We start from the raw sequence: 18,479 nt of genomic DNA, 5'->3' as shown, positions 1-18,479 counted from the left end.
TCGGCCGTAGTCTTCCCGCCCGTCTCTGCCTTCCGGGCCGTATTTACCCGTCTCCGAGTGATTCCTATTGCTCTGCGCTCAAAGAGCGGCCATAAACGCCGGCCCGGCCTCCGGGGCCGCCCACAGGGAGGCGGGCAGGCCCCGTCGGCCGGAGCGAAGGCCGGGACCCCAGCGCCCGGCATGTGGCGCGGCGAGTTCCCGCCGAGGGCCGCCGCGCCGCGCGCGCCGCCGCCCGCCATCGAGTTCCCTGAGGAGAGCCCGGAGCCGCGCTTTGACGGTAAGCGGGGCGCGGGGGCAGCCCTGTCCTCTGCGGGAGGTGTGGGCGAGCAGGGAGGTCCCCCGCTTCCCGCGGGTGACGGCGGGGCCCCCGGCTCCCCCCCCCCCCGGTTGGCGGAGTGGGAGGGGGGCAGGACCGCCGCCTTCCTCCTTCCCTGCCTTCCCCATCGCCTCGAGGCAGCGGCAGCCGCGGGGGGTGATGCAAGAGCGGGCAGGCCCTTGGCAGCGCGCCCTGCCCTGCGGCCGCTGTGGGAGCTCCCCCTCCCTCGGGGAGAGCCTCGTCCTCTCCGCTTAGCTACTTTTTACGTGCGCTTATAAAAGTTAGCTGTAATTCGGTTAGTTCCCAGTCGGTGTCTTAAGCATCTCGCTGAGCGGCGGCTCGTGTGGTGCCTTTCTGTGAGGCAGGGCTGTGTTGAAGCTGCGTGGGTTCGCATGTGGTTTTGATGTTTTGGTGAATAGGCATACGCTCAGACCGAAATGCATTCGTCTGACTGTCCTTTTCCAGAATCGGATGTGCCGGCGGAGCTGCGAGTTGCAAACGGGTCGCAAAAGTTTGTGAATTTCACTTCGACCATCCAAAACCAGCTGCTGCTCGTGTCGCTGCTGGAGCATCTCTGCCACATGTACACGCACAACCCCGTTCATTCGAGGTGTTTGTTCCGAAGTTAGTAAGAGTAGTTCTTTCCTGTCTCTTAAACGGCCTCACTGTAATACGTACCAGATTCCTCTGTGCAGAATTACCGGGTAATATCAATACAAAGCCCTAAGTCTCATCCCACTGGGACAAGAGTAATTCTGAGAAGAGGATGAGTATCCTGAATCAACTTAATTGGGAATGAGGACCTGACTTAGTTTTGAAAACAGTAACAGAATATTCTTGTAGATGCAAGGATCAGACGGTTCTGTTCCAGCTAAATCATGTGAGTTGTATCATGAGAAGGGTAGCAGGGTAAATTATCTAGCTGCTAAATCTGATCTAAAAACACAGATAGTAGAGGAATTTAATAAAAATATTTATTAAGAAATACCTGTAGCATAGTCTTCAGTAAATCTTTCAAAATTATGGTCTGTGAAAATCAGAGTAAATACCTTTGTAAGTCCTTTATTTTCCCATAAAGTCTCTTGATATAATTCATGGAGCTTGCAGCTTTAGGTGTGAAGTTATCTTTTGAAATCTGTCTTCTTGGTATGTGACTTATCTTAGGTATTTCGTTCATTTAGGCACATACTTAATTCATTCGAGAAACAATCTCCAAGGTTTTTCTCCTTACTATACATGATTGTAGAAAATAAAATCTAATATATTGCTCGTACTTACAATTGAAGCCGTTTATAGCATCTAGTAGCAACAATGCAGACAATTGTAATTTTTTCATTCTTGAAGTCTGATGTAGATGTTTGGACCTGGGTCTTTCTATTATCCCTATCAAAACCGAAAATATCTGGGAAAAAACCAATCAAATTTCCTCCTTTTGGGAGAGGAACAAAAAAAAAACCCAACCCGGGTATCTTCCAAAGTATGTAGCTGCTTGGCTTCCCAGTGTACTTCTATGGCAAATGATGTTCCTCCATTGGTATAGTTTAAACCAATTTCCCAAATGGAACAAACCTGATTTAAGATATACATATTGCAGTAATTGTACCTGGTTTGTGGTTTTGGCTGGTATATTCATGTCGGCACGGGTGGGTTTTTCCCACTTTTCTGGTGTGTGTAACTATGTCCATAAGGCTTGTATAGCACAATCCCCGATTTCTTATAGGTTCACTTTCAATAAATTTTATCTCCTTCAAAAGATAAAGTAATAGGCGGATTTTTTTAAATACTGGTGCCAAAGAAACATCTTAAAACAAACTTGCTCGTAAGAGTTTTTTTAAGACCTTGGGACTCCTCAAACTTTTAAGTACATTTTTGTAGCGTCTTTGCAGATGCACCCATCTCCAGTATTTGCTAGGGTTTTTTTCTGCCACAGCATTGTTTTACTCCAGCTGAGAAAGATGTAGTGCTTGGGGGGGGGGGGGGGGTGGAAGGGAGTGAATTCATTCTTTACTTAGTATGTGTACAAATGTCTGAGTTTGTATCTGAATTAGAAAATCTTGTCATTACCACTTGTTATTATAAAACATCCTCATAACTGTGACCATGCTTTGAATTTCTCTTTTCACTGATGAAAATTAGTCCAAGGGTAACAAGTAAGTGAATGGCTGGATGTTTGTATAATTCATCTGTTGAGATAAGGAAGAAGAGGAGATGCTGTTGTGACCATGAAGGGCATGGCAAATAACTGTATTATGCGAAGGGATTCCCACAGACATCTCTAGTTTGGATTTAATTAGTTTTTATTGCTAAGAGTATGGGAAAAGGCATTAGAGTAGGAGTGACTGTTCATTTTTTTCAGATACACTATCTTTCAAATAAAGTTTCTCATTCAAAAAACAACTGTTTACATGGTCTTATTTAATGGCTTTATTTAATGTGACCTTTCTCTGTTCCTTTGTACAGTACTTCGTCAGGCTTTCACAAGAACAGGGTTGCTCTCTCCTTTTGCCTTCTGTGATGAATTTAGTACTGTAAGACTGCAGCATAATAGAGCTATTACTGAACTAATGAAAGCAGCTAATCGACAAATACTTAATGGGGTAAGCTTTGTTAAACTTCTTTGGCAACCTCTGCATTAAGGAATTAACACATCATTGCATCCAAAGAAGCTTTTGTTTGGGGGTTCTTTTAATACTGGATTGGGTCTTTTCAATAATTACACAAAATGGTACTACTGTTCTACCTTGGCTGTTTGGGATGGCATGTTCTGCTTCTATAGGTGCAAACGAAAGCTTTTGAAGCCAGCAGTATTTTGTTCCTTGTTAAATAATTAAAAAAAAGGTTAAGAAAATCTTTATAAACACAGGCAAGGTGTTTTAAGTATTGCTATAGCTTTTTTCGACAATGGACAGACATCCATTTTCAACTTTTAACTGTTCCAGTTGATTATGTTAACACCCTTCTATTTATATCAGTGCAGAGCATAATTTGTTTACTGCGTAATGTGCTTCAGGCTGAATCAGACCAGTTTGCTTATCTAACTGGCTTGAACTAAGCCGGTTAATTTTGTCTTAAGCACATTTTAGAGCCCTCATTTTATCCCGTTTGCCAGCAGAAAGAACTCTAAAGGGCAGTAATCTCTCCAGCAGAGAGATGTTAGCAGATTACTGGTGGGATAATACTACTTTAATTTGGTGAAGCTCTCTGCAGAATGAATGGCTATCAGTAACCTCATTTTCTTCTAAGAACATAGTTGTAGTTTCTGTTTTCATTAAGCTGTCCCTGCCAGTGGCATCATAGACCTGTTATTCTCTATGGCATGTTTTTATGTTGGATTTTATTGTTTCCTAGGAACTTGATAATGGAGATTCTCATGCAATTGGGTATGTATTCAAAGCTTTTGAAGTATTAAACAACTCCCTCCCTAAAGTTCAGTGCTCCACTCTGAATGTCATTAATACCGCATTTCATATTTTGGCTCTGAAACGTAGGAAAAAAGTGAAAAATTCTCCAAACTCTCAAAATTATCTGGTAAAAATTCCTTCTTCAGTACAACTCTCGCGGTTAGTATCACCATTCAGGAAAACAAGGTTTATCAGGCATAAACTTAAAGAAATCATCTTAATACTTCTGTTAACACAGAGTGTGGATTTGTAGCACATGTGCATGCTGTTGCAGTCTGCTGGTTTTCAGTATTCACTATGGTAATGTCAAAGTATTTTCTTCTTCTTTTCATAATGTAAATAGTATTTCTAGATTGTGTACACTTGTAGCCTATATAATACCTTACTTGTAAGTTGTAATTTAGTTTAATGCAGCCTAATTTTTTTTTATTAGGGAAAAAGAAGTTCTCTTTGAAGCACAGACTTCACGATACTTGAATGAATTTGATGAGGTTGCAAGACTAGGAAAAGGAGGATATGGCAAAGTATACAAGGTATTCTTTTAACTTGAATTTATAATTGATCAATTTATATCTGTTTTTTCTTTGAAATGTAGGGTTACTGTTCTGGCTGTTTTGTTTATTTTTCTAACAGAAACCCAAAAATACTCATTTTCCAATAGAACAGGTGCAAACCTGCACATGTGAAGGATGTTGGAATTTCATTTCCAAAGACGCTCAGTTGTGGTTTCTGTTTTCTGTTTGTTGGAAGCAGGAGATAGATATATATATATCTCAGATGTTTTACTTTGTGTAGTTTGACCCTTTTAAAGTGAATGAAAACTCCTTGTTTCTCATGTAAAGTGTTGTGACATATTGACTTAAACCAGCCACAGGAACTGATTAGTCTGCATACCACAATGTTCCAGTTGTGACTGCCTGAAAAAAAGCAGCCTTAATATGAATGTAAACTGTCCAACCCAATGTTGAATTGTATTAAATACTTGTAGCATACGGCTAGCCTAAGGTTCCCCATGTGGTATGTGCCATATGTAAATGACAGTTGTGGTCTCAGATTTATTGAGAACCTGTTTAAGCAGTTATCAGGACCTATCAGCATGTTTTTTATTGATGAAAGATAGCTGTAAAGCTATGTATTTCACAAAGATTGGATTAGATGTTTGCAGTCCTAAAAGAAGGCAAAAGAAGGGTATCTTTATCTTAGACAGCTGGGGCCTAATCTCAGTTTCATTCTCTGATAGGTGTGAGAGGTTATCTGAATGGAGTGCAGAAGTTAATTTTTAGAAAATAATTGCTTCTAAAGGATTTAATAATTCATTAATCTAAACACATTAACATCTAATTTTGTCCTATTGCAATTGTTTTCAGGTCAGAAACAAGTTAGATGGTCAGTTCTATGCTATTAAAAAAATTAACGTTAAGAAGGCTACACGAAGAGATTGCATGAAGGTATTCTTTTTCCTGTGTTTCATCTCTGTCTTAACTCCCTGTCTGCTCTAGCTGATTCTGATTTAATTTAGTAATGCAGTTAATGTTGCCCAAAACATTTAAAACATTAATAAAGTTTTTTATGCATTCTGAGTTTCTAAAGATTTGACCCTATTAATACTTATTAGAAAAAAAGTAAATGAGGTATTTAAGTCTATTAAAAGAAGCATATTATTAACCTGAACTTGATCATCTCTGCAACTATGAAAATCATAATTTGTTTTAAAGCTTCCAAATTTTCTCCATTACTATAATAATTTTATCTATTTTTTCTCTCTCAGAAACTGTTATTTTTTGTTATGTTTTGGGTTTACAAAGCACTCAGAATAAAGGACAGTCATACTGTTTCTTTCTGGTCTTTTCAGGTGCTACGAGAAGTTAAAGTGCTGGCTGGGCTGCAGCATCCTAATATTGTAGGCTATCACACTGCTTGGATGGAATATGTTCAAACAGTATGCCCAAAAGGAAAGTACAGCATCTTGTGTAATTCTTGCATGCATCCTGCTTATGACCTCTGTACTATTATTTGCAGGAGAGTATTACTTCTCTGATAAAATAACTGTATTTTTCTCCTCCTTAAAACAACCAAAAAAAGCAAACTACAGGTGACCACCAGGTCTTCATATCCCTCTGTGCACTTCAATCTTTTGCCTAATAACTTAATGATTAATTTGGAACTGTGGAAGTATTAGCTTCACTTCTGGTAATATATGAGGAGGATTTTAAAGTTGTGTGAAGTTCAGTGGAATGCAATGAAAACCTTTTAATGCAAAAAGTAGTGAGTTGACAAGGAGAAGAATGAATACTGGGGAGTGAGCCACAGAAAGATATTTGGGGAAAAGTGATGAATAGGAGAAAAAAACCCCACAAATTTGCTACCATGTTTTGAAATCTCAAAGTTGTAGCAAAACTAGAATAAATCTCCCACTAGTCTTCTCTTCCTATCTGGAAAAGAGTTTAGAAAAACTGAAAGAACCTGTAAATAAATACTTTAATGGAAAAAAAAAAAATTCCTTCTTATTTTGCTTTCCACAGGAGAGTTTTTAAATTTGATGAATTGATTTTCATAGTTCTACAGTGACAGAGCAATCTGGGTTTTTGTATATCAGCTACTGTCCGTAACTGTCGAGAATTTATGTACTTTTATGTTTATTTTACACCTTCTTCCCTGCCCCGTTTTTTTTCTCTTCAGTTTCTCTGTTCTTGGCTCTTCCCACACTTTTTCTTTGGTCCCTTTGTAACCTTAATCTGTTGGTCCCTTTCTTTCTTGTACTTTTTGGAATGCCTTTAGCAGTTAAATCTTTTGATCCTCTCTTAGTGGGAGGTTTGCTTATGCTCTATATGACTTTATTGCTTTCCAAATCAGTGACTTGATGCCCAGTCAGCTATAAGCACAAAAGAAAATGCATAGGAAGTTGACAGTATAGTAAAACAGACAAGACTTTTTAACTGATGATACTAAGAATCTCAAAGTATGCAACTTTTTAGTGCTAGGACTACTTCACAAGTATTTAGTGGTGATAATGTAAGTACATAACTAGATCTATAGATAGGTTCTGTGGTACTTAGTGGTTTTCCTTGGCTTACAAGATTGGTGTTTCATATTTGCTTCTGTGTGCTAAAACAAACTGCTTTTTCCACATAAATATACAATTTTAGTGAAAATTATTTCCAAAATATCAAGTGTCTTCAAAACAGCAGCAGGGTGATGCAGAGGATGGTGCCTTGTGGAGTTGCTTCTTTAACTGTGTATTATCATATACATTATAAGCCCTAATTTTGAACAGGCTAACTTCTTAAAGGTGAAATTTAGGTGAATATCTAAGAGAGCCCAGTACAACCCTTTCAGTGACCTTATAAAACATGTATTTTCTTTTCTTTAAAGAAAAATGAAAAGTATATTAGGGTTGCTTCTTAGTAGACTAACAAGCACCTTTTGCAGCAGCAGAAATAGAAAAGAAGATATCTACAGGTAATGAAGTCAAATTCAGTATGACGCTGTAGCTTAAATGTTAATTTATAGTAAATATATGCATGCTTTGTTTTGTAAAATACTATATTTATCTTTTCATCCAATAGATAAAACAATAATGGAGTTGCAGCCATTATCTTTGGAGCAAGGGAGTAGCAAGTAAGCATTATAAATCTCAATTAAAACATTTATTTGGCTTTAACATAAGGCTCTTTTTTAAAATAACATTAAAAGAACACAGAATTCAGCATATATTGCACAAGTGCATTTTGCTTCCAAATTATAACCAAAAAAAGTCTTACTTATCCTTGTCATTGTTTCTTTTCTGGTTGCGTAAGCTGAAGGATATTGCTGGATACTTCTACCTTCTTTGGATCTCTCAGTTTCTGAGTGCCTGAATGTAGTACTGAGCTTCAAGTTTACTTCAAAACTTCTGTGCCAGTCAGCAACACTGATTAGTACCGTGGAGTTCTATTAGAGTGATGGGGCCTTCTGTTTCTCAGAAGTATTAATTAGCCCTTTCAATAAGGAGATGGAGTCCTATGAGAAATACAGTGTAACTTCCTAAGTTTAAAGGAATGGAGATGCATCATACTTCTGTGCAGTGAATGCGGTGACCTAGGACTATATGTACCTATGAGCTGTCTGGGTCAGCTATCAGGAATCCCTGCTGGGGGAAGGTGTTAAAAAGGCTGGAGTCTACACTGCCAATTATGTAATCCTAAAGTTCTGTATGGGGAAGCAGCTGAACTCTTACTCTGGAATGCAGTTTGCGATTGGAGAAAAAAAAAGTTTTCAGAATGGTGTATCACAAATAGATGGTATAGAACTGTGTACATATTTTGATTTCTCTCCCTTACTTTATTATTTTCAGTGATCACTGTCACATTCAGAGTGTGGAAAGTGGTAGTTCAATTATCTTTGCTGACCTTACTTCACAAGAAAAGAAGTCCTGTGACAGTACCAATCTTAGAAACCTTGGTAGTGAATCAGTGCAGAATATGGATGTAAGGAACGATTTTACAAACAGCAATAGTAAAGAGTGCATGAAACCAAATAAGTGTGAACTATCCATAGAATTACAAGAAGACTCTGTAAGTAGTGTTAGCAGTAGATCAACTGATGTGAAAAATCATTCAGCACGGGGACCTCATCCTAGTCTGGATCAAGATGCTAGCACTGGAAGTAAGTCCTGCACTGAAGAATGCTCCAAGAATGATGTAGCTCTCTGTGGAGAGTTTGAGGTAAATACAGTTCTCTTTAAATATACTTAACTGCTGTCTAATTTAATGATGTTTGTAAAAGAGTTTGGTAGACAGAGGAATTATTTATAATGATAAACTAAAAAAAATGAAATAACTGTGATTAGAGCCAAAATGCAGACAATTTTTACTTAAGTGGGTAACACCATTACAAGGAAGCTGACCAGAGGAGCTGGCAAAACTCAGCATACAAGGAAGTTGCTATGTGTTAGTCATCTTGGGTCCTTTCAAAGTACCTACATGCATAAAAAGTACTACTCCTGCGTAAAAAAACCCATCAAACTTGAAAATCTTCAGCATTCAGTAATGATGGCTAATTCATGGTATTATTGATGAAAGTGTTTAGGTATGTAATGTGGTGCCTATACAGTGTAGGATTACATGTGAAAAAGAGAGAAGCAGATTTGGGCATGGAATCACCACTCTACCTATGCTTCTAAAACTTTGTTGGCGTTCATACCACTGAAATGTTTTGTATAACACAGCCAGCTCTGGAATGCTTCAAGCTTTTGCTATCATTTGGAGTTCCCTCTTGCAAGAAATCCAAGATTTTAAAGGAGTTTGCTTGAGTTGTCCAGGTTATCAAATGAACTAATACATTATCAGAAACTGAGTATGAAGTTACGTATTCATGTTAATAAATCCTAAAATTCTGTATCAAGAGGTTAAATATTTTTGCTATTTTGTATTAATTTACACTATTTTCTTAAGCCAGAATGAACCTCTGTTAATATGTCTAGAAGTTTTTAAACTCGAATTTGAATATTAAGGTATGTAGCTAGCTGTTTCGTTAGCTTTTATCATATAACAATTGTTAAAGTTTGAGGAATAAGAAAAAAAAAGCAACCCAAAACTAGATAGCATTGTTGCATCTGCTTCTTGAATGCAGTGGATTAGTAATACTGTATTTGATGTAATTTTGGTATCTAACTTTTTTTAGTTTAATAAATGTTGGTGTTTTTTAGCTTTAAAGAAAATAACTAAGGAAATACTATTCATATTAGAGTGGCAAAATCATGGACCATTATTTTTCTGTTAGGTGGAGTATCGTTTGATGCTTCATATACAAATGCAACTGTGTGAAATATCCTTGTGGGACTGGATTGTTGACCGTAATAAAAGATGTAACGAGAGAACAGAGGAAACTTGCAGTAAGATTCACCACTGTCTTAAAAATTTACTTATTCATGATAAAACAAATATTTCTTTTTTCCTAATTGGAAGTCCACTTGCCTGATTTTATGTTTTACTTCAGTGGCTTATAATATGGATCTTCTTCATATTAGATTCTTTATTCACTTAATCAAATAGCAACTAGTATTGAATCTTTGTATGATAGATGTTGGTAAAAGAGATTTAAGTTCATGAGTTTTAGACAACTCGTCAAAAAAAAAAAAAGAATGTATGCCTGAGGCGTAGTTGTTACCTGGAGACATCTGTGCCTGCGTAATACTACTTTTTTGGAATAGATTTTTTTATTGACAGAATCTGCTTTTTCTCAGTAAGCTGTTTAAATAATTGAAATTTTGCTTTGGTAGTAGTCTTGCTGCTACAAAATAAGACTCTTCACAGGCTAAATTTATCTGCTGTGGAAAATACGAATACATCTTTTGTTCCAGACAAGTTACGACATACTTAAAAGCTTTTAAGTTTGTTCTTAAGAATCAAAACTCCTACGCAGGCTAATTTGTCATTGGTCTAAAGAATCTAACATTTACTTAGCTTGAGTGACCAGAGGAGTTCTCACGCCCTGATACCAAGCCGTCTTCAATTATTGTTGACGTTTGGAAGAACAAGTCTAACGCTCTTAAAGCATTAAAGACATGTTCCTTTCTGTGGGGTGGTTGTATATAAAAAGCATATGCTTAACAGATTGTAAGACATAAACTGTATGATTAATGTTTAGTCTTAGTTTTAATCACTATTAAGACAAGTCTGTTGTTCTCTTCAGTCATGGATTCAGGTTTACCAGCTATCTGTCAGCCAACTGCCACTAATCTCTCCTGTAATCATAGTCTTTTAGCATTCTTAAGCTAAAAGATGACATTCCTGGTCAGGGAATGACAGAATTACTAGGGCATTTGACCTTGCAAAATGCCGTTTTCACACATTTTCGCAGGCGACGAGAGGAAAGGTGAATGCTATCATAGGTTAGACACTGAGAAACAGAAACCCAAGTAGGAGTAAATGGTGAGTGTTCAAAGTGGCAACAGACATGTTAGATCTGGGTCATTAGAGTAGGAAGACAGTGTAGTTTAATAAAATAATAATGTGGGAAATGGTAAAAACAATGAGATGGTGAGTTTATTTAGGACAGATACAGCCAGAGGAGATTTGGGAATTTCAGAGGGTAGCACAACAGTAGAAGGATTAGGATCCAAATAGGAAGGGTGTAAATCAATACAGAAAACATGTAATTATGTAAATTAGTATGATTTTATCTGGAACACTATTTTTCATTCTAATTCAGCACTTACATGGAAGTAAAGAGTTTATTAAATTCGTAATCAAATAACTGGCTGATGGGGTTTGGAGGAGTCTTTTCAGGCAATCATGTGTTCATGTCCTCTGAACTTTCCTTTTTGGAATTTTGAGGTTAGTGACTTTTTGCTGTTTCAAAAATACTATCTTAGGAGAAGCATGGGACATTCCATTTTTAAACTCTGCTCATTCTGTTAAAAATTTCTTCCACATCATAAATAAACAGAATTCAACAAGACATACCACCATAAGCTTAAATAACTCAGTAAAATTAGCTGAAATAATTTAGATTTTAAATTGTTTTAAGGTCCATACCATCTTGTGGATGTCCGCTGGACAATGAAAATTTTTCAAGAGTTATTAGAAGGAGTATGCTATATCCACAGCATGGGAGTGATGCATCGAGACATTAAAGTAAGTTCATCAAATTATTACTTGAGGTTGAAGAAAACAAAGATAACTTACATTATGGGAGAATGAAAGCAACTTCATAGTTAAATTTGAGATGACCTAGACTCTTAAGAATTTAGCTATGTTACATATGAAAAAATACATTGTCTCCTCTATACCAGTACCATACTTTCTTTACTATAAGCATAGTACTCAATTACATTGACTTACAAGTGAATTATTAATTAATTATGATTATGGAAATGTTTTCTCCTTTGTGAAGCCATTTTCTTGTCCTAAACAGGGATGGTCAGATTGGTTTTGTTTTGTCTTGGTCTTTCCTTAACCAGGGTAGAACCTAAATTACTTAATTAGCTAAAAATAATTTCTTTTAGGTAATTATGAAAATAAGCAAAGCCCCTTGACTACACCTCAGTTTGCTAACGGCGTATCAGTTAGCTTTTGAAAATATGTTCAAGTTACAGTAACTTGCTTTAAAAGAAATAAAATAAAAAATTCCCTCAGTTGCAAATAATTGCTGTCTTTCCAAATGGTTGCTATCTCCTCTAAAGGACTGAAATGGTAGGTGATGTTAGTGACTGAATGAAGAGTTTTGGTTTAATTTCTATTAAAAGTACTGAAGAGCAGACTTAAAAAAAAAAAACCACTTTGAAGTTTTTTTGGAACTCTAATCATAAGAATAGTTTTGACTTACTGGCGGGCTTAAATGTGAAGCATAGGTAGATATATCTTGTGTGTCGTCGTCGTCCCGTCCCTGTCCCGTTCCCGTCCCGTCCCCCGTCCCCCCCAAACTAATACGGTAGCTATATGAGGAAATTAGTGTAAAAATAATTTTGATTATTAAAACTCTACATGCAGAAGCTTGGAACTAATTCAAAACACGCAGTCTTCGTTCTGGGTTAATTTTAATTTTTCTGCCGACTGTTTTGGGGTCAACAGTTTTTCAGTTTGCTTTCCTGTTTAGCATCATCATGGCCTTATTGTCCGAAGTCCTGGTAGTTGTATGAAGAATTCCATACAGTTACTGGGAGCCTGTTTTTGAGCCAGTGCTCATTGTTTTCATCATATATTCTTATAATAGTGATTTTGCAGGTATCTTGTAGAGACAATAATTTCTGTGATAATGTTATAAGAAAGTCTTCCAGCATTTGAAATTCTGAGAACTGAAGTCCAAGTGGGTAGGTAGCTTTTATCTCTTAACTTCAGTGGGTATGAGAAGCCTAGCAACTTGTTCAACAGTGCTGTATCTTTTAAATTTGAGCTGTGTTGAAGAAATGAAGAGTGGAGATTGCCCATCTCTTGTTAAACTGTTCATGTCTGCCTTATACTCTAACAGAACATCAACTGCTTCCTTGCTGCCACCTGAGCAGGCCTCTTGAAGAGCTGTTTGTCCTTCATGATCTTGGGTATTTACGTTGGCTCCATTACTTAATAGTAAATGGATGCAATCTGTGTTGACACCTAGAATTCTGCTCGCTTTAGACGATGCTGTGCACGCTGCAACATGAAGGGCAGTTCTTTCACAAGTTGGACTGGCAAGGTTAATGTTTGCTCCAAAGGTGATTAGACTTGCTGTTGCCTCTGTGTTTAGTGACCCTGCAGCTACATGAAGAGGCGTCCAGCCAAACTTGTTGGTGTCCTTTCAGTTAAGATAATACTCAAAAAGAATGGATATAGGTGGAAAGGCATCATCAGACTGTTGGCCTAAACATAGAAGACCATCATATTTTATATTTACTCATTTCAGGATTTATCTGATGTTTTACATATTGCAAGATACAGAGACACTTTTCTGTATTATGTTGTGAAGTTGGTTGATTTCTCTGAAATTTGTCTGAAATCGATGTCCCAGCTGTAAGTACTAGGCAAATTTAGTAGGAGAAGTTGAAGTGCTGTGTAGCCTCTTGTTATTTCTGTAACATCAAACATTGTTTTAAGTTAATTTCTTTTTATTAAGATAAAATTACTTAGACTAAAACTTCTGGACTGGTAGGGCATAATATAGTAAAAGTTTTGCTTCAGTTGTCAGAACAAATGTTATTAGTTGCCATGACCTAACAGAAGCTTGGTCATTAACTTAGATTTGTTAACCACAGCTTCTTTGTGCCCGGCAGGAGTGCATAAGATGGTATTAATGCCTTCAGTTCCTCTACTTCTTAGTTTCATAGCATGAGAAATGAGTCATCAGAGTTCATCTTCAGGCCAGTGAAGCTCACAGAAATGTAAGCAAGCAGAAGTTCCATCTCATCTGTACATATAGACATAATCTGGCAGTGCTTGAGTCTCTAGATTATAAAATCATAGAATGGTTGGGTTGGAAGAGACCTTTAAAGACCATCTAGTCCAAGCCCCCTGCTGTGGGCAGGGACATCTTTCACTAGACCAGGTTGCTCAAAGCCCTGTCCAACCTCACCTTGAACACTTCCAGTGATGGGGCATCCACAACTTCTCTGGGCAATGTGTTCCAGTGCCTCACCACCCTCGCTGTAAAAAATTACTTCTTTATATCCAATCTAAATCTGCCCTCTTTCAGTTTAAAACGGTTGCCCCTTGTCCTGTCACTACCGGCCCTGGTAAAAAGTCTCTCTCTGTCTTTTTTTTGTAAGCCCCCATTATATACTGAATAAGGTCTCCCTGGAGCCTTCTGTTTTCCAGGCTGAAACAACCCCAACTCTTTCAGCCTTTCTTCATAGGAGGGGTGTTCCAGGCCTCAGATCATTTTCATGGCCCTCCTCTGGACCTGCTCTAACAGGTCCATGTCTGTCTTGCCCTGGGGACCCCAGGGCTGGACGCAGTACTCCAGGTGGGGTCTCATGAGAGTGGAGTAGAGGGGCAGAATCTCCTCCGTCGACCTGCTGGCCACGCTTCTTTTGATGCAGCCCAGGATACGATTGGCTTTCTGGGCTGCAAGTGCACATTGCCTGCTCATACCTAATTTTTCATCCACCAGTATCCCAAAGTCCTCCTCTGCAGGGCTGTTCGCAGCATGAGGAGTATGTTCAACAATGATTAGTGTTGTGTGTCTGAGTCAATGGATACTACTTCTGATTATGGTTTCTGTTTATATTGAGTAAAACAAAATTCACATTTAAAATTATCAATAGATGTGATTCCGCCATATGTTGTATTAAGTCAGGTATACTACCGTTCAGGGGAAATTTATGTGATTGCTTGAACTATATGTAGCATCTTACTTAATAGCCATTTATGGATATTTCTAGAATTTGTCTTTTTTAAACTCATGTGAGTGTTAATTAGCCATCCTGCAGCCATGTCTCCAGAGTTTCACTGTGCTGTGACTACGGATGAAGGTCCCTAGTTTTGAGTTGCCAGCAGTAATTTAATTTTATATCACCTATTTCATTTATTGGAGGAAATACTGAATAGTGTTTCATACTCACTCTTCCCATTCCGTGTGTGATTTAATAGATCTGGTTTAAACTTAACGGTTTGTCTTGTCTTTTAAATTTAGTGATTCCTTGAATAGAAGCCATTCCAAATTTTCAGCATTTATGTCTCCTACCTATGCACAATTTTCCTGTTCTCTTATGTGTGTTTTGAGACAGGAGACTCAGAACTGCAGATGGTACTGAAGATGGCAGTGTATTAATTCATATGGTATCACAATGTTTTCTTCTTTATCTCCCTCTCCCCCCAATAACTGGTAACATACAGTTTGGTTTATCGACTGCTATTGAGCATTAAATTGTAATTTTTAAAGTTGCCTGTTACCATGCTTAAGCCGTAGCAGTAAACTCAGAGACAGTTGTTACCTATTTAAAATTGGGATTATTTTTCCCTTCATTTACGTGTTTATTTGCACTGAATTCCTTTTGTCATTATACTTCGTGCAAGGTCCTTCCACAGTTCTTTTATTCAGACCTCATCTTGATTTCTCAAGGCCGTCAAACTTTGTCATCTCACCATTCACTCTCCCTTTTCTACCTATTTACAAATACCTTGTTCAGCATAGTTCTCAGCATAGATTCATACAAGAACCAATTGATAACCTTCACTGTGAAAGCTGGCCATTTATCCCTATCTTGTATGTCTTTAAACTAGTTGTCTATGTGAGGACCTTCCCTCTTCTGTTAATTTTTTAAAAAATGTAAGATTTCTGAATCTAGAAATATTTTTAATCACAAATTATAATCCTGATCAAATGATTCTCTGGAGGGAGAACAGGTCTATGAGGTGTAAGCGTCCTTCTAAGCACTCGCTGTTTCACTGGTAGGATGATCAGCTAGTAAAGCTTTAACAGTGCTACCATCATCTTCCATTATTACTTCATATAGCTCTTCAAGGCATGAATTTTATTTCCTCTGCCCCCAGGAAAACACAGTGGCAGGCCTGCTGGTTCCTTTGATTACGTAACTCATAGACAAGGGGATTGTAATTTTTTTAATGAAAATCCCCAATCAGAAAAAGAGGATTTGGAATCTGGCACTTTGTTTGAACAGTAGTGTTCTTTGAGGTGTTGCGGGGTGTCTGGTTCTAGAATAGCTTTGAAGTAACTACATTATTCAGTGCAACGTTTTAAAAGTACTATGAAACAAGCAAAAGTATAAGAATTGGAGAGAAAAAAAAAAAAGGCTTAAGTTGTCTCAGCTTTCTTGGTACTGCTAACTTCTATTTAGTAGAAAAAAAGCCCTGTACTAAGCAATGGTGCTTTCACTTCTCATCCAAATGTACTTAAACTCAGAAACCTTGTGATACAGACTAAGTAAAACCAGTAATTTACTATTAGATTTTCTTTTATCTGGCAAGTATGCCTTTTTTTCTAGATACATAATGCTAGCATTTCTCTTCCTGAGTGGTCCTAAAGCCAAAATATATGGATAAAACTGTATCAGTTTTTCCAGTCAGTGCTCTCAAGTCTCTCATCACTTTGGTTTTTTTCATAGCAACTTCCCAGAACCAAGTAGCATGTTGCAGCTATGCTTATCATATAGGAAAGTGTATTTTGTTTTACATTATGTCTGGCCCAAAGATGATACTTCGTCCTCCTTCCTGCTACATCAGTTGATGTCATTTGCTGTCTACTCTTGCCTGTTCCTGTTAACATTATTCTTCTGCAAATTGCACATTTTCTGCTGAAAAAAACAAGTACTTTATTTTTCCACTAAATCTTTGTTTTTTCCTGTTTTGCTTTTCTTCCTTTTTTCTAGATCCTTCATATGTGGTCTTTCTGCCAAAATGGTGTTGCTAACACATAAAGTGTTAAATAGTTATTATCTTATACCTGTGAAACACTGGATTTTGTAGACTTTGAAACAGCTGAAATTTTGTATTTCTTTATATAGATATATTTTAGATTTTATACTGTCTTGTTTCATAGCCCAGAAATATCTTTCTACATGGATCAGATCATCATGTAAAAATAGGAGACTTTGGATTAGCCTGCAAAGATCTTCTTTGGGATGATGCAGACCAGTGGTTTAAGACAGAAAGGATAAATGGTAAGAGAAAAAAGCTTAGTGGGGTTTCTATTATAGTAAAACCATTAAATATTAAATTCTTAAGTGAAATCGTAACAGTGTAACACTAGCTAAGTCTAAATTGCCTTTTTTAAGGACTGATGCATACTTCAGGCGTGGGGACTTGCCTTTATGCCTCACCAGAACAATTGCAGGGATCTCACTATGATTTCAAGGTAGGGAGGAGGGGTTTTTTTTTCTATTAACACATGATGATAGATAATAGGAATAAAACAAGCCTTTCAGTAAATACATAAATAGTCCTCCTACTGTTACTCCTGATATTTTTGTTGAAACACGGATATCAACTTTGCCTTCTAGTTTGTTACCAGTGCAAAAATTATTCATGTTTCTAAGATCACCTTGAGGAATCTATATAGATTTTAATTTGTGTTCATGATACTTTTCATATCATCATGAAACTTCCTTTTTGCGAAACTTTTTCATATCATGAATTTTTTTATGAGAAGAAATCTAGTAATTAAAAACAGCAGTTATCCCAGAACTTTTTCTTCACCCCATTACCAGTCAGATATGTACAGCATGGGTGTTATCCTGCTAGAACTCTTCCAACCGTTTGGAACAGAAATGGAAAGAACAGAAGTTCTCACACATTTAAGGAATGGCCAAATTCCTCATACTTTCTACAAAAAATGGCCTATTCAAGCCAAGTATGTTAAACTCCTCACCAGTCAGAGATCTACAGAAAGACCAACTGCTGCTCAGCTTCGTGAAAGTGAACTATTTCATACCACAGAACATGTAAGTTACACCAATAACCTTAACCTTTACAGGATAAAGAAATATATGAAGAAAACGCCCTTTATTTCCTTGCATGTATTATGGGTTTTTATTTTGTTTTTAACTTAAGTGGATTGTGTGATTGGCTTTTTTTTCTGATTACAGTATTTAGCCCACTATATTAATGTTTCTAGTCAAATTAGATGGTCGGTCAATAAGTATAGGTAACTTTATGAAGACTGGATAGTTGATTTACATACAGTTTGAGGTATTTTTATAAGTCAGAAATGTTTTTGAAGTTTTTTATCAGCTCTGCAGAATCTTTTTATCATTTTCCCTTTCCTTGCCACACTTTTTTTGTTTGTGGATTGAGCTGTAGTATTAAATACGCAGAAATGCTGTGGTGTTGCAGAATGTGTCTGTAGTGGATAGGGAACACAATTCAAATACGTTAATAAGGCTTTACCCTTGCCTGTCTATAAATGAAGTAAACTGACTCTCATTTTCAGGTTATTTCTAACCTGCAACAGAAGGTGAGACAGCAAGAGGAAGAAATAGAGAAACTGAGAGAGAGAATAAGACTGCTTTCTGAAAAACAAGATGAACATATGAGACTAGGTTCTCCTGTTTAAGTACAGGAAGAACTAATCTCTATTTTGTGTGCTAAGTTATATAAAACATTTCTTTTTTACATAAAAATATTTCAATGCATTTTGATTGTCCTGTCTGTTCTTTAAAGGTATTCATCTTTTTGTTTTTGTTCAGAAGTCTTCAGTCAACAGAAAGGATTCATGGTACACTTAGCCTCAGTACAATTTAACTTGTATAAATAAAGCATTTGGATTACAGGGAAAAATATAAGCAAAAATTGAAAGTGCAGTGTATTTACATAGCACTATTTTAAATACCATATAATCATTAAACAAACATG

The 18,479-nt window shown here is 37.1% G+C and overlaps 1 protein-coding gene across 1 annotated transcript; it reads left to right on the top strand.

Moving 5' to 3' along the window:
- The first annotated feature begins 180 nt into the window (after positions 1 to 180).
- EIF2AK1 (eukaryotic translation initiation factor 2 alpha kinase 1) lies at positions 181 to 18,252 on the top strand. Its single transcript, XM_059826287.1, has 15 exons — positions 181 to 277; positions 782 to 940; positions 2,777 to 2,913; positions 3,665 to 3,696; positions 4,151 to 4,250; positions 5,085 to 5,165; positions 5,570 to 5,667; positions 7,282 to 7,335; positions 8,051 to 8,420; positions 9,478 to 9,589; positions 11,227 to 11,333; positions 16,669 to 16,789; positions 16,904 to 16,983; positions 17,336 to 17,569; positions 18,058 to 18,252. Exons 1-15 carry the CDS (start codon positions 181 to 183, stop codon positions 18,178 to 18,180), a joined length of 1,905 nt encoding a protein of 634 aa, XP_059682270.1. The 3' UTR covers positions 18,181 to 18,252.
- The last annotated feature ends 227 nt before the right edge of the window (positions 18,253 to 18,479 follow it).

Source organism: Gavia stellata, chromosome 18 (genome assembly GCF_030936135.1).
Source record: "Gavia stellata isolate bGavSte3 chromosome 18, bGavSte3.hap2, whole genome shotgun sequence".
In the NCBI taxonomy this organism is placed as follows: domain Eukaryota; kingdom Metazoa; phylum Chordata; class Aves; order Gaviiformes; family Gaviidae; genus Gavia; species Gavia stellata.
The sequence above is the reverse complement of the archived record's forward strand: the minus strand, read 5'-3'. Positions and strand labels throughout refer to the sequence as shown.